At 36.0% G+C, this 16,811-nt stretch overlaps 1 protein-coding gene across 1 annotated transcript in view; it reads right to left on the reverse strand.

The window, feature by feature from the left end:
• LOC138324201 (multidrug resistance-associated protein 1-like) overlaps positions 1 to 16,811 on the reverse strand; it is a 100,694-nt gene that overhangs the window by 37,677 nt on the left and 46,206 nt on the right. Inside the window, exons 19-20 of the mRNA XM_069269282.1 lie at positions 16,482 to 16,691; positions 4,969 to 5,188 (exon numbers count right to left, since the gene is read on the reverse strand). Of these exons, the coding sequence (XP_069125383.1) occupies positions 4,969 to 5,188; positions 16,482 to 16,691 (430 nt within the window). The remainder of the gene's footprint in view (positions 1 to 4,968; positions 5,189 to 16,481; positions 16,692 to 16,811) is intronic.

The following is a 16,811-nucleotide window of genomic DNA, read 5'->3' on the forward strand; positions in this document are numbered from 1 at the left end:
CACTTCAAGAGACATAGCACACTGCAGAAAAAGCTGTATTGATGATTTCCTAACATGACTCCTACAGAAACAGGTACAACTACAGAAACAAAACTTTTTTTTTTATAAATGTTAGATCAATATTGACATACGGCTGTCTATGATTTTCTGACTTTTTCTTTTGCTGTGTATATATATGTACAGCAATCCCATAGTTTATCTGCATGTCATCTCAGTATTAATGCTATCACTGGTATGTAAACGAGTCTCTAAGTTTAATTGTCATGCTAAATACCTTATCATTGTGTTCTATTTCTACTGTATATTAGGGTGATTGATTATAGCAATGTTCATGATAAACTACAGGTTACTTGGTGTTTGTGTGACAAAATAAATACTGATTAAGTGTTAATATGTAAAATCTTTGTTTAATAAATCACCTGCTTTAATCTCAATCTAAAATGAACCTGACATTTAAAAATTAAATATTCATCTTTTATCAATATTCCCAAAAATAAACAGATATCGCATAAAACCGAGGCTGTCCTTAAATGAACTGTTGATAGGTTGTGAAGGAAGCAAAACTAAACAAAACTTCATCTTTAGAAGCATGACGCTGACAGAATATGCATGTAAATTGTTATGCCGAGAAAATGTACAGAGAAATGTACAGTGTTTACTGATGTGTGGTTATCAGGCATAAAAAACATTAACGATGCATTAATTGTACGAGGCTTATATCATGAACTTGTGTGGTTAACGATGTATAAATTGTGTAAGGCTTACAACATGAACTTGTGTGGTTATAACGATTATAAATTGCACGAGGCTTACAACATGAACTTGTGTGGTTCAGTCACCTTACAAACAATTAACAAACAGTAACTTATATATTAATATAAGGAATTTACAACATAATGGAAAACAAGAGGCCCATGGGCCTTTACGGTCATCTGACTCATGGCACAAAACAACAAAGTCACAGTATAAAGTAGTGGTTAACAATTAATATAAATAATACAAGGAACTCCTTAGTTGAATATGTAAGTTTCTGAAATAGGTAAATGTCATTTGTTGAACAAACTTGGTTGCCCTTCATCCATATATGGTTGTAACCCATTCAAGGATTAATATAAGGAGTCAGATTTTAAAGCCAAATTTCAGCTAAGCTCCCAGTTTGGACCTCCGCCGTACTATCCCCATGGGTCTTAGCCTGGTCCTTTATAAAATATGATTGTCCTCACCTAAAGTTCCCCCTTCTGAATCAATTAAAACCCCTTTAGACCAATTTTTCATTGAGATCTGAAATGAACCCCAACACAGGAAGTGGGCCAGCAGCCATCTTGAAATACCAAAATTTTTACGAAAATGTTTGCATGTTGTTCGGCATCAATTAAAACCCCTAGAGACCAATTTTCATTAAGATCAGAGACTGAAACCTTAAAACAGGAAGTGGGCCAGCGGCCATCTTGGAATACAATAATCTTTACGAAAATGTTTGCACGTTGTTGGGCATCAATTAAAACCCCTATAGACCAATTTTCATTGAGATCAGAGAGTGAAACCTGAAAACAGGAAGTGGGCCAGCTAAAATTAAGAAAATTTGCCCTTTTGGGGCCACACCCCTCAGCCCCTAGAGGTCGGACCAGGCTCATTTATATAAAATATGATTGTCCTTCCCCAATGATGTTTAACACCAAATATAAATGAAATCCATCCAAGGATGAAGGAGGAGTAGGATTTTAAAGCTTAAAATAAGAAAGTTTGCCCTTTTGGGGCCCCATCCCTCAGCCCCTAGGAGTCGGACCAGGCTCATTTATATAAAACATGATTGTCCTTGCCCAATGATGTTTCACACTAAATATAAATGAAATCCATCCAAGGATGAAGGAGGAGTAGAATTTTAAAGCTTAGAATAAGATAATTTGCCCTTTTGGGGCCCCACCCCTCAGCCCCTAGGGGTCAGACCTATCTCAAATATATAAAATATGAATGTCCTTACCTAATGATGTTTCACACTAAATATGGATGAAATCCATCAAAGGATGAAGGAGGAGTAGGAATTTAAAGCTAAAATAAGAAAATTTGCCCTTTTGGGGCCACACCCCTCAGCCCCTAGGGGTCGGACCAGGCTCATTTATATAAAATATGATTTTCCTTCCCCAATGATGTTTCAAACCAAATATGGATGAAATCCATCCAAGGATGAAGGAGGAGTAGGATTTTAAAGCTAAAATTAAGAAAATTTGGCCTTTTGGGGCCTCGCCCCTCTGACCCTAGGGGTCGGACCAGGCTCATTTATATAAAATATGATTGTCCTTCCCTAATGAAGTTTCACACCAAATATGGATGAAATCCATCCAAGGATGAAGGAGGAGTAGGATTTTAAAGCTAAAGTTAAGAAAATTTGCCCTTTTGGTGCCCCACCTCTCAGCCCCTAGGGGTCGGACCAGGCTCATTTATATAAAATATGATTGTCCTTCCCTAATGAAGTTTCACACCAAATATGGATGAAATCCATCCAAGGAGGAAGGAGGAGTAGGAATTTAAAGCTAAAATAAGAAAATTTGCCCTTTTGGAGCCCCACCCCTCAGCCCCTAGGGGTCGGACCAGGCTCATTTATATAAAATATGATTGTCCTTCCCCAATGATGTTTCAAACCAAATATGGATGAAATCCATCCAAGGATGAAGGAGGAGTAGGATTTTAAAGCTAAAATTAAGAAAATTTGCCCTTTTGGGGCCCCGCCCCTCTGACCCCAGGGGTCGGACCAGGCTCATTTATATAAAATATGATTTTCCTTCCCTAATGAAGTTTCACACCAAATATGGATGAAATCCATCCAAGGATGAAGGAGGAGTAGGATTTTAAAGCTAAAATTAAGAAAATTTGCCCTTTTGAGGCCCTGCCCCTCTGACCCTAGGGGTCCGACCAAGCTCATTTATATAAAATATGATTGTCCTTCCCTAATAAAGTTTCACACCAAATATGGATGAAATCCATCAAAGGATGAAGGAGGAGTAGGATTTTAAAGCTTAAAATAAGAAAATTTGCCCTTTTGGTGCCCCACCTCTCAGCCCCTAGGGGTCGGACCAGGCTCATTTATATAAAATATGATTGTCCTTCCCCAATGATGTTTCAAACCAAATATAGATGAAATCCATCCAAGGATAAAGGAGGAGTAGGATTTTAAAGCTAAAATTAAGAAAATTTGCCCTTTTGGGGCCCCGCCCCTCTGACCCTAGGGGTCGGACCAGGCTCATTTATATAAAATATGATTGTCCTTCCCTAATGAAGTTTCACACCAAATATGGATGAAATCCATCCAAGGATGAAGGAGGAGTAGGATTTTAAAGCTAAAATTAAGAAAATTTGCCCTTTTGAGGCCCTGCCCCTCTGACCCTAGGGGTCGGACCAAGCTCATTTATATAAAATATGATTGTCCTTCCCTAATAAAGTTTCACACCAAATATGGATGAAATCCATCCAAGGATGAAGGAGGAGTAGGATTTTAAAGCTTAAAATAAGAAAATTTGCCCTTTTGGTGCCCCACCTCTCAGCCCCTAGGGGTCGGACCAGGCTCATTTATATAAAATATGATTGTCCTTCCCCAATGATGTTTCAAACCAAATATGGATGAAATCCATCAAAGAATGAAGGAGGAGTAGGCTTTTGTATAAATAGTCTTACGCACGACGACGGCGGACGGCGCACGGCGCACGGCGCACGACGACGGACGAAACGCGATGACAATAGGTCATCCTGACCTTCGGTCAGATGACCTAATAACAACCATGTCTATCACCCATGCACAGAAGCCCATATATATCACTACATTAATAGGTAAGCCATTGTTTAGGAATGATGTGTACCAGGAAAACAAGATTTGTTAGAAATGTAACACCATTATTTTCCTATGTTATGGCAGGTTGAAGTTTTAGTAGGAGAATATGGTATAAAAGGCTACAAGGACATCCATATAGAAATATATGGACACTACTTCTAAAGAATGGCTTTATCATCTATGCAGTAGGTCAAATAGAATATGTCATATAGAATATGTTGAAACCTTCTCATGCACAGAGAATGCTCTCGCACCTGTATAAGGAAATAGAGAATTCCCAGGGGGAGTAGGACTGAAAGAAACAGTGGTGTACTGTATCCAATCACTATGGGAACTGACAACACACGCAGCAAGCACGCCAACCAGGACTCAAACGTCCTCGGTATCGTAACATCCAGAACGTCTATGTCTTTGCTGAATCGATTCAACACTCTGCCCAGGGGCGTGGTATCAAAAAACTCCATGGGGGAGGCCAAGATATTTTTCAGCATAAATGCATGTAGGTTTCGCCCGGCCATAAGGTTGCCTACATATAGGCACAGACTAGCAAACACAATCACCAAGCCTGTAAATAGTATGTCAGGTAGCACGTTATCAATCCAACAATACATACAAATTAAGAAAACAAATAACAGTGAAATTAATGGACAAATCCACATTTCATTAGAATGTCTGCTTTTTTAACTTTAAACTGAAAAAGAAATGCATATTTATTACACAGCACTTTATAATGCAGTATCATCAGACACTTTCTATTAATAATAGTGAAGCAAAAAATGAATTGTCTTTCTTGGAAAACATGAAGTCAGTGAAACTTTTGTGATATCATGCATTTATATTTTTACTTAAATTAACTTCAAAGACATTCCAGCAATTTCTGTCCCAAAAAAACAAAATCAGCATTAACACTTCTAAAATAAGATTATAATCATGGAAAAAAATTGTATTAGGATATGACGCACATAATGCTCAAATGTAATTCAGATGAAAGTTTCAGAAATATTTTCAATTCTGAGGGTGGAATAAATTGTGTGCATTTTACTTTCATACTCCCTATATAAATCTGAATGTTGTGATACTGGTTTTCAGGATGTTTTGTATTGTGTAAGCAGCAGATTAAAACTGTTGTTTATGTAAAAGCATACCTTGAATAACACCCAGCGCGCCGTATACTCCAAGACGAAGGTCTCTCTGGGCGGTGTCAATGGTACCATTGACTGAGGTGGCCTCATCGTTACTCCACTCACTGAGCCAGATATTGGAGTAGACACTCGTGATATTGTACAGTATGTAGAATAGGATGATGATACAGCTGAGGATGGGTCCGACAGATCTCAGGTAGGACAGGAATACCGACATCTTTACCTGTAAACAAGGTCAAAACTAAGGACAGGAATACCGACATCTTTACCTGTAAACAAGGTCAAAACTAAGGACAGGAATACCGACATCTTTACCAGTAAACAAGGTCAAAACTTAGGACAGGAATACCGACATCTTTACCTGTAAACAAGGTCAAAACTTAGGACAGGAATACCGACATCTTTACCTGTAAACAAGGTCAAAACTAAGGACAGGAATACCGACATCTTTACCAGTAAACAAGGTCAAAACTTAAGACAGGAATACCGACATCTTTACCTGTAAACAAGGTCAAAACTTAGGACAGGAATACCGACATCTTTACCTGTAAACAAGGTCAAAACTTAGGACAGGAATACCGACATCTTTACCTGTAAACAAGGTCAAAACTAAGGACAGGAATACCGACATCTTTACCAGTAAACAAGGTCAAAACTTAGGACAGGAATACCGACATCTTTACCTGTAAACAAGGTCAAAACTAAGGACAGGAATACCGACATCTTTACCAGTAAACAAGGTCAAAACTTAGGACAGGAATACCGACATCTTTACCAGTAAACAAGGTCAAAACTTAGGACAGGAATACCGACATCTTTACCTGTAAACAAGGTCAAAACTAAGGACAGGAATAACGACATCTTTACCTGTAAACAAGGTCAAAACTAAGGACAGGAATAACGACATCTTTACCTGTAAACAAGGTCAAAACTTAGGACAGGAATACCGACATCTTTACCTGTAAACAAGGTCAAAACTTAGGACAGGAATACCGACATCTTTACCTGTAAACAAGGTCAAAACTTAGGACAGGGATACCGACATCTTTACCAGTAAACAAGGTCAAAACTTAGGACAGGAATTCCAACATCTTTACCAGTAAATAAGGTCAAAACTGAGGACAGGAATACTGATACCAACATCTTTACCTGTAAACAAGATCAAAACTTAGGACACGAATACTGATACCAACATCTTTACCTGTAAGCAAATGAGGTCAAAACTTAGGACAGGAATACCAACATCTTTACCTGTAAAGATGAGTTCTACAACAAGAGGCCAAGAGGGCCTGTATCGCTCACTTGGTTTTTTGTTAGTAATTATCACAAGACTCTGACAATTAGAAAAATAAGCAAAATTGACTCCCAAAGTTTAATTTTGAATCACAACCATACAATGATGCTATTGATACCATACAAATATGCTCTCCAATACATAGGTTCAGAGACAAAGTAATTTATATGAAAGTAGTAGCCTAATTCACCTTTTTGACCTCACATCTATTGCCGTCTAAGGCCCTGGGGGTCAGCCCTATCATTTGTACAATTTCAAATCCCAACCCAATAAGAATGCTACCATTGCATATCTAAGTGCTCTTCCATTCTTAGTTGCAGAGAAGAAGTCGTTTATATGGAAATAGCTAAATCAACCCCTTTTGACCCCACCCTTCAGGCCCCCGGGGGGGTCAGCCCCATCATTTGCAAAATTTTGAATCTAAACCCAATAAGATGTAACCATTTCATTATGAGCGTAATCCCATGTTAAGTTGCAGAGAAAAAGTCATTTATATGGAAATTGACCACTTTTGACCCCGCCCCTCAGGCCCCCGGGGGTCAGCCCTATCATTTGCACAATTTTGAATCCCCACCCTATAAGGATGCTACCATTGCATTATGGGTGCTATACCATGCTTAGTTGTAGAGAAGAAGTCATTTATATGGAAATAGCCAAATTGACCCCTTTTGACCTCACCCCTCAGGCCCCCCGGGGGTCAGCCCTATCATTTGCACAATTTTGAATCCCCACCGTATATGGATGCTACCATTGCATTATGGGTGCTATACCATACTTAGTTTCAGAGAAGAAGTCGTTTATATGGAAATAGCCAAATTGGCCCCGTTGACCCCGCCCCTCAGGCCCCCGGGAGGTCAGCCCCATCATTTGTACAATTTTGAATCCCTACCCGATAAGGATGCTACCATTGCATTATGGGTGCTATACCATGCTTAGTTGTAGAGAAGAAGTCATTTATATGGAAATAGCCAAATTGACCCCTTTTGACCTCGCCCCTCAGGCCCCCCGGGGGTCAGCCCTATCATTTGCACAATTTTGAATCCCCACCGTATATGGATGCTACCATTGCATTATGGGTGCTATACCATACTTAGTTTCAGAGAAGAAGTCGTTTATATGGAAATAGCCAAATTGGCCCCGTTGACCCCGCCCCTCAGGCCCCCCGGGGGTCAGCCCTATCATTTGCACAATTTTGAATCCCCACCGTATATGGATGCTACCATTGCATTATGGGTGCTATCCCATGCTTGGTTTCAGAGAAGAAGTCGTTTATATGGAAATAGCCAAATTGACCCCGCCCCTCAGGCCCCCCGCGGGTCAGCCCCATCATTTGTACAATTTTGAATCCCCACCCGATAAGGATGCTACCATTGCATTATGGGTGCTATCCAATGCTTGGTTTCAGAGAAGAAGTCGTTTATATGGAAATAGCCAAATTGACCCCTTTTGACCCCGCCCCTCAGGCCCCCCGGGGGTCAGCCCCATCATTTGTACAATTTTGAATCCCTACCCTATAACGATACTACCATTGCATTATGAGTGCTATCTCTTGCTTAGTTTCAGAGAAGAAGTCGTTTTATGGAAATAGCCAAATTGACCCCATTTGACCCCACCGCTCAGGCCCCGGGGGGGGGGTCAGCCCCATCAATTGTACAATTTTGAATCCCCACCCTATAAGGAATGTGCTACATTGCATTGAGCATTATGGGTGCTATCCCATGCTTGGTTTCAGAGAAGAAGTTCGTTTATAATGGAAAATAGCCAAATATGACCCTTTTGGCCCCGCTTTCCAGAACCCCCGGGGGAATCAGGAACCCATCATTTGTACAATTTTTCAGTTAGTAGTATCCCATAAGCTGATGCTATACAGTCAACAAATTTTTGTTGATATCCGACCAGTGGTTTTATTAATGGAGAAGAAGTCGATTGTTCACGAACGCCGGACGCCGGACGACGGACGCAGGACGCTGCGGTATCCCATAAGCTCACCTCGGTCCTTCAGACCAGGTGAGCTAATAAGCACTACATAGTTACCCCTATATTACCATGAGTTCTACAATAAGTACTACATAGTTACCCCTATATTACCATGAGTTCTACAATAAGTACTACATAGTTACCACTATATTACCATGAGTTCTACAATAAGTACTACATAGTTACCCCTATATTACCATGAGTTCTACAATAAGTACTACATAGTTACCCCTATATTACCATGAGTTCTACAATAAGTACTACATAGTTACCCCTATATTACCATGAGTTCTACAATAAGTACTACATAGTTACCCCTATATTACCATGAGTTCTACAATAAGTACTACATAGTTACCCCTATATTACCATGAGTTCTACAATAAGTACTACATAGTTACCCCTATATTACCATGTGTTCTACAATAAGTACTACATAGTTACCCCTATATTACCATGAGTTCTACAATAAGTACTACATAGTTACCCCTATATTACCATGTGTTCTACAATAAGTACTACATAGTTACCCCTATATTACCATGAGTTCTACAATAAGTACTACATAGTTACCCCTATATTACCATGAGTTCTACAATAAGTTACTACATGAGTTTACAATAGTACTATATAGTTACCATTACCATGAGTTCTACAATAAGTACTACATAGTTACCCTATATTACCATGAGTTCTACAATAAGTACTACATAGTTACCCCTATATTACCATGTTCTACAATAAGTACTACATAGTTACCCCTATATTACCATGAGTTCTACAATAAGTACTACATAGTTTACCCCTATATTACCATGAGTTCTACAATAAGTACTACATAGTTACCCCTATATTACCATGAGTTCTACAATAAGTACTACATAGTTACCATGGTTCTACAATAAGTACTACATAGTTACCCCTATATTACCATGAGTTCTACAATAAGTACTACATAGTTACCCCTATATTACCATGAGTTTCTACAATAAGTACTACATAGTTACCCCTATATTACCATGAGTTCTACAATAAGTACTACATAGTTACCCCTATATTACCATGAGTTCTACAATAAGTACTACATAGTTACCCCTATATTACCATGAGTTCTACAATAAGTACTACATAGTTACCACTATATTACCATGAGTTCTACAATAAGTACTACATAGTTACCCCTATATTACCATGAGTTCTACAATAAGTACTACATAGTTACCACTATATTACCATGTGTTCTACAATAAGTACTACATAGTTACCCCTATATTACCATGAGTTCTACAATAAGTACTACATAGTTACCACTATATTACCATGAGTTCTACAATAAGTACTACATAGTTACCCCTATATTACCATGTGTTCTACAATAAGTACTACATAGTTACCACTATATTACCATGAGTTCTACAATAAGTACTACATAGTTACCCCTATATTACCATGAGTTCTACAATAAGTACTACATAGTTACCACTATATTACCATGTGTTCTACAATAAGTACTACATAGTTACCCCTATATTACCATGAGTTCTACAATAAGTACTACATAGTTACCCCTATATTACCATGAGTTCTACAATAAGTACTACATAGTTACCACTATATTACCATGAGTTCTACAATAAGTACTACATAGTTACCCCTATATTACCATGAGTTCTACAATAAGTACTACATAGTTACCCCTATATTACCATGAGTTCTACAATAAGTACTACATAGTTACCCCTATATTACCATGAGTTCTACAATAAGTACTACATAGTTACCACTATATTACCATGAGTTCTACAATAAGTACTACATAGTTACCACTATATTACCATGTGTTCTACAATAAGTACTACATAGTTACCCCTATATTACCATGAGTTCTACAATAAGTACTACATAGTTACCACTATATTACCATGAGTTCTACAATAAGTACTACATAGTTACCACTATATTACCATGAGTTCTACAATAAGTACTACATAGTTACCACTATATTACCATGAGTTCTACAATAAGTACTACATAGTTACCTCTATATTACCATGAGTTCTACAATAAGTACTACATAGTTACCCCTATATTACCATGAGTTCTACAATAAGTACTACATAGTTACCACTATATTACCATGAGTTCTACAATAAGTACTACATAGTTACCCCTATATTACCATGAGTTCTACAATAAGTACTACATAGTTACCCCTATATTACCATGAGTTCTACAATAAGTACTACATAGTTACCCCTATATTACCATGAGTTCTACAATAAGTACTACATAGTTACCCCTATATTACCATGAGTTCTACAATAAGTACTACATAGTTACCTCTATATTACCATGAGTTCTACAATAAGTACTACATAGTTACCCCTATATTACCATGAGTTCTACAATAAGTACTACATAGTTACCCCTATATTACCATGAGTTCTACAATAAGTACTACATAGTTACCCTATATTACCATGAGTTCTACAATAAGTACTACATAGTTACCCCTATATTACCATGAGTTCTACAATAAGTACTACATAGTTACCACTATATTACCATGAGTTCTACAATAAGTACTACATAGTTACCCCTATATTACCATGAGTTCTACAATAAGTACTACATAGTTACCTACTATATTACCATGAGTTCTACAATAAGTACTACATAGTTACCCACTATATTACCATGAGTTCTACAATAAGTATTAGTTACCTACTATATTACCATAGTTCTACAATAAGTACATAGTTACCCCTATATTACCATGAGTTCTACAATAAGTACTACATAGTTACCCCTATATTACCATGTGTTCTACAATAAGTACTACATAGTTACCCCTATATTACCATGAGTTCTACAATAAGTACTACATAGTTACCACTATATTACCATGTGTTCTACAATAAGTACTACATAGTTACCACTATATTACCATGAGTTCTACAATAAGTACTACATAGTTACCCCTATATTACCATGAGTTCTACAATAAGTACTACATAGTTACCCCTATATTACCATGAGTTCTACAATAAGTACTACATAGTTACCCCTATATTACCATGAGTTCTACAATAAAGTACTACATAGTTACCCACTATATTACCATGAGTTCTACAATAAGTACTACATAGTTACCCCTATTTACCATGAGTTCTACAATAAGTACTACATAGTTACCCCTATATTACCATGAGTCTCTACAATAAGTACTACATAGTTACAATACCATAGTTACCCTTATATTACCATGAGTTCTACAATAAGTACTACATAGTTATCCTTATATTTCCTTCAGTTCTACAATAAGTACTACATAGTTACCTCTGATATTACCATGTGTTCTACAATAAGTACTACACATAGTTACCCTATATTTCTATAGTTTACAATACTACATTAGTTACCACAGTTCTACAATAAGTACTACATAGTTACCCCTATATTACCATGTGTTCTACAATAAGTACTACATAGTTACCACTATATTACCATGAGTTTCTACAATAAGTACTACATAGTTATACCCTTATATTTACTACATAGTTACCCCTATATTACCATGAGATTCTACAATAAGTACTACATTAGTTACCCCTATATAGTTACCATGAGTTCTACAATAAGTACTACCCATAGTTACCCCTATATAATTAACATAGTTCATCCTTAGAGGCACCTGTATTATACATTAGTTATAACTCATCCTTAGAGACACCTGTATTATACATTAGTTACAACTCATCCTTAGAGACACCTGTATTATACATTAGTTTACAACTCATCCTTAGAGGCACCTGTATTATACATTAGTTATAACTCATCCTTAGAGACACCTGTATTATACATTAGTTACAACTCATCCTTAGAGACACCTGTATTATACATTAGTTACATCTCATCCTTAGAGACACCTGTATTATACATTAGTTACAACTCATCCTTAGAGACACCTGTATTATACATTAGTTATAACTCATCCTTAGAGACACCTGTATTATACATTAGTTACATCTCATCCTTAGAGGCACCTGTATTATACATTAGTTATAACTCATCCTTAGAGGCACCTGTATTATACATTAGTTACAACTCATCCTTAGAGACACCTGTATTATACATTAGTTACAACTCATCCTTAGAGACACCTGTATTATACATTAGTTACACTCATCTTAAGCACCTTATTATACATTAGTTACAACTCATCCTTAGAGACACCTGTATTATACATTAGTTACAACTCATCCTTAGAGACACCTGTATTATACATTAGTTACAACTCATCCTTAGAGACACCTGTATTATACATTAGTTATAACTCATCCTTAGAGACACCTGTATTATACATTAGTTATAACTCATCCTTAGAGACACCTGTATTATACATTAGTTACATCTCATCCTTAGAGACACCTGTATTATACATTAGTTACAACTCATCCTTAGAGACACCTGTATTATACATTAGTTATAACTCATCCTTAGAGACACCTGTATTATACATTAGTTACAACTCATCCTTAGAGACACCTGTATTATACATTAGTTTATAACTCATCCTTAGAGGCACCTGTATTATACATTAGTTACATCTCATCCTTAGAGACACCTGTATTATACATTAGTTACAACTCATCCTTAGAGGCACCTGTATTATACATTAGTTATAACTCATCCTTAGAGACACCTGTATTATACATTAGTTACAACTCATCCTTAGAGACACCTGTATTATACATTAGTTATAACTCATCCTTAGAGGCACCTGTATTATACATTAGTTACAACTCATCCTTAGAGACACCTGTATTATACATTAGTTACAACTCATCCTTAGAGGCACCTGTATTATACATTAGTTACAACTCATCCTTAGAGGCACCTGTATTATACATTAGTTACAACTCATCCTTAGAGACACCTGTATTATACATTAGTTATAACTCATCCTTAGAGACCCTGTATTATACATTAGTTATAACTCATCCTTAGAGACACCTGTATTATACATTAGTTATAACTCATCCTTAGAGGCACCTGTATTATACATTAGTTACAACTCATCCTTAGAGGCACCTGTATTATACATTAGTTACAACTCATCCTTAGAGGCACCTGTATTATACATTAGTTACAACTCATCCTTAGAGGCACCTGTATTATACATTAGTTATAACTCATCCTTAGAGACACCTGTATTATACATTAGTTACAACTCATCCTTAGAGGCACCTGTATTATACATTAGTTATAACTCATCCTTAGAGACACCTGTATTATACATTAGTTACAACTCATCCTTAGAGACACCTGTATTATACATTAGTTACAACTCATCCTTAGAGACACCTGTATTATACATTAGTTACAACTCATCCTTAGAGGCACCTGTATTATACATTAGTTATAACTCATCCTTAGAGACACCTGTATTATACATTAGTTATAACTCATCCTTAGAGACACCTGTATTATACATTAGTTACAACTCATCCTTAGAGACACCTGTATTATACATTAGTTATAACTCATCCTTAGAGGCACCTGTATTATACATTAGTTACAACTCATCCTTAGAGACACCTGTATTATACATTAGTTACAACTCATCCTTAGAGACACCTGTATTATACATTAGTTACAACTCATCCTTAGAGACACCTGTATTATACATTAGTTACATCTCATCCTTAGAGACACCTGTATTATACATTAGTTACAACTCATCCTTAGAGACACCTGTATTATACATTAGTTTACATCTCATCCTTAGAGACACCTGTATTATACATTAGTTACAACTCATCCTTAGAGACACCTGTATTATACATTAGTTATAACTCATCCTTAGAGGCACCTGTATTATACATTAGTTACATCTCATCCTTAGAGACACCTGTATTATACATTAGTTACAACTCATCCTTAGAGGCACCTGTATTATACATTAATTACAACTCATCCTTCATTAATTAAACTCTTAGGCACTCGTATTTAGAGACATTAATCCTCCTTAGAGACACCTGTATTATACATTAGTTACAACTCATCCTTAGAGGCACCTGTATTATACATTAATTACAACTCATCCTTCATTATTATAAAATATTTTTAGAGATTATGATATTAATACATAATTTATAGAACTTGATTTTGATAGAGTGATTTATATACTACAAACATATATAACATAATTTTTCATCCCCTTATAATAACTTTACCAGTCAATTCTGTGCGACATTTGACCGTCAATTGTTCATCTGACGGTAGAAGAATATTTTCATACACACACTGCTTATTTTTGAAGAAATATTGTTAGGCAAATTCCCTCTCTCACACACGTAGTCAGAGGGAATACAGCTTTGAGCAGATGTTGTTCTCTCGCCCTTATAAGGTAGACATGCTGACTGGCGATGGTTTCAGATAAAACATGCTTTCAAAATCTCAAAGATCAATATGCATGCCAAAACTGTCTAACTTAAGAAAATTGCATGCATAATAAAGTTTCAAAATATCAATTTTAATGGAACCAAAATGAGTCTACATCATGTCTCCCTTAAATTAATTAGATCTGTATTGTTTTCAGCATGATCAAACAATTGAAATAATTCTGAGAAAGCGATGTAGTTTGTTGAATAATCAGACATCAATGCCCTTTGCGTCTTCATAAAGCATCCAACTAGATCCATAACATTTTGACACAATTCCAAACATTACCACCATTTTGAGACCAAATATAAGTTTGTTTCTTCTCAAAATGAGTACAATGTACTGCCATTGTCTTCACATTACTAGACCACATGCATAATTCCAAATTTGAAAATTGAAAATAAAAAAAAAAATAAAAAATTCACCAAATGAAAGCCTCTATTTAGTTAGGTCCAGGCCATGAATGTATTTCTAATATAACAGTACCTGTTACCAAAACAAATGAACTCAAACGTGCCTTATACAAAACAAAAACAAAGTTAAAATAGCCATATCACTTCAAGATCACAATTTAAGTTAGCTTCAAAATCAATATCATGGTAATAAACATGTAAAGTAATACTTCAATAAACTTTCAAGAAACACAACTAGTTAGTCAACATGTCTGAAACTGGACCAGACACCAAGCTGTTTTTGTTTTACTTATATCATTATGGTCATATTTTAATTTGTTAAATATTGCTACATGTTAAGTTCTGGTGAAGGAATGAACAACAAATATATATCATTGATATGATAATGGTTAGTGTGATTGGTAAAAGAGAAATTAAATATCTTGTACAATTAGCAAAAAAAAATACAATGATGCAAAACTGTAAATAGCTAGTTATATATTGGGTCATCATCAACATGTTCACAGTTATGTAAAATGTGTGTCAAACTGCACGATGTGTAGGGAATATTAAGTTGTATATATGAATAGTTATAAGTCACTACTAGGGTTGGCATTAGTAACATATAGTCTGACTTCCTATAATGTTGGCTAGCCTTCCTGAAATGAGGATGATTTCACACCAAACTTGCAAGTCAATACAACAGTATTGCCATTTAGAATGATTGTTCTCTGTTAAGATGTTCATATGAGAATTCTGAATTCCAGTGAGCAAGTTTTGTTTGATTATCCAACCCTAGTTTAACATACAAACTATTACACATGTGTAACACTTCTTAAATAACACAGAAAACATGCATTCAAATAATATACACAAGATCTGGACTGGATTTATATGATGTGGAGAAAAGAAAATGGTGGTCTAGTTTCAAACAATACAAACTAGTGTTAGTGTAGCTACTAATATACCACCTACTCTTTAATTCTGAAAAGTAAAATAAACATGCAACCCGATATAAATAGAGACATTTATTAAATATTTGAATCAGCTTAAGTAATGTACATCTAATGTACGGTTAGTTATGACAATATTGTAGAAAAAGAAAGTTATTTCTCAATAAATAGAACATGTAGACTAACTTGAATGGATAATTCACAGATTCATTATTTTATTTCCTAAGACAACATTAAAGTCTACAATTGAATAAATGTATTTCAGTTAATCAGTTATCTAATTTTTTATTCAAGCTAATTAGGAGAGAGAATTAAATGCTATGATACATTATACACTAAGAATTATTACAAGATTCCATTATGATCATGGTTATACTTTTCCCTACACACTATAACCACTAACAAGGAACATACACATTCTACCAGCTGCTTTATAATATAAATACAGAATCAAATCCCACCTTCTATTTCCTCGAGATCTAAGTCCACATCTTCATTGTCAAGCTCCTCTGTGAGATAGTTCTTCAGAAACTCTGCGAAGGCACCAGGGTGACCGATCAGTTCCTGGAATGATCCCACTTCTGAGATCTGACCATTCACAAGTACCACAATCAGGTCTACCTTGGGCAGGAAACCAATTCCATGAGTGACTAAAACCCGCGTCTGAAAGAATTAACACGATAACGATCTGAAGTGACTAAAACCTGCGTCTGAAAGAATTAACACGATAACGATCTGAAGTGACTAAAACCTGCGTCTGAAAGAATTAACACGATAACGATC

This window comes from Argopecten irradians, chromosome 5 (genome assembly GCF_041381155.1).
Source record: "Argopecten irradians isolate NY chromosome 5, Ai_NY, whole genome shotgun sequence".
In the NCBI taxonomy this organism is placed as follows: Eukaryota; Metazoa; Mollusca; class Bivalvia; order Pectinida; family Pectinidae; genus Argopecten; species Argopecten irradians.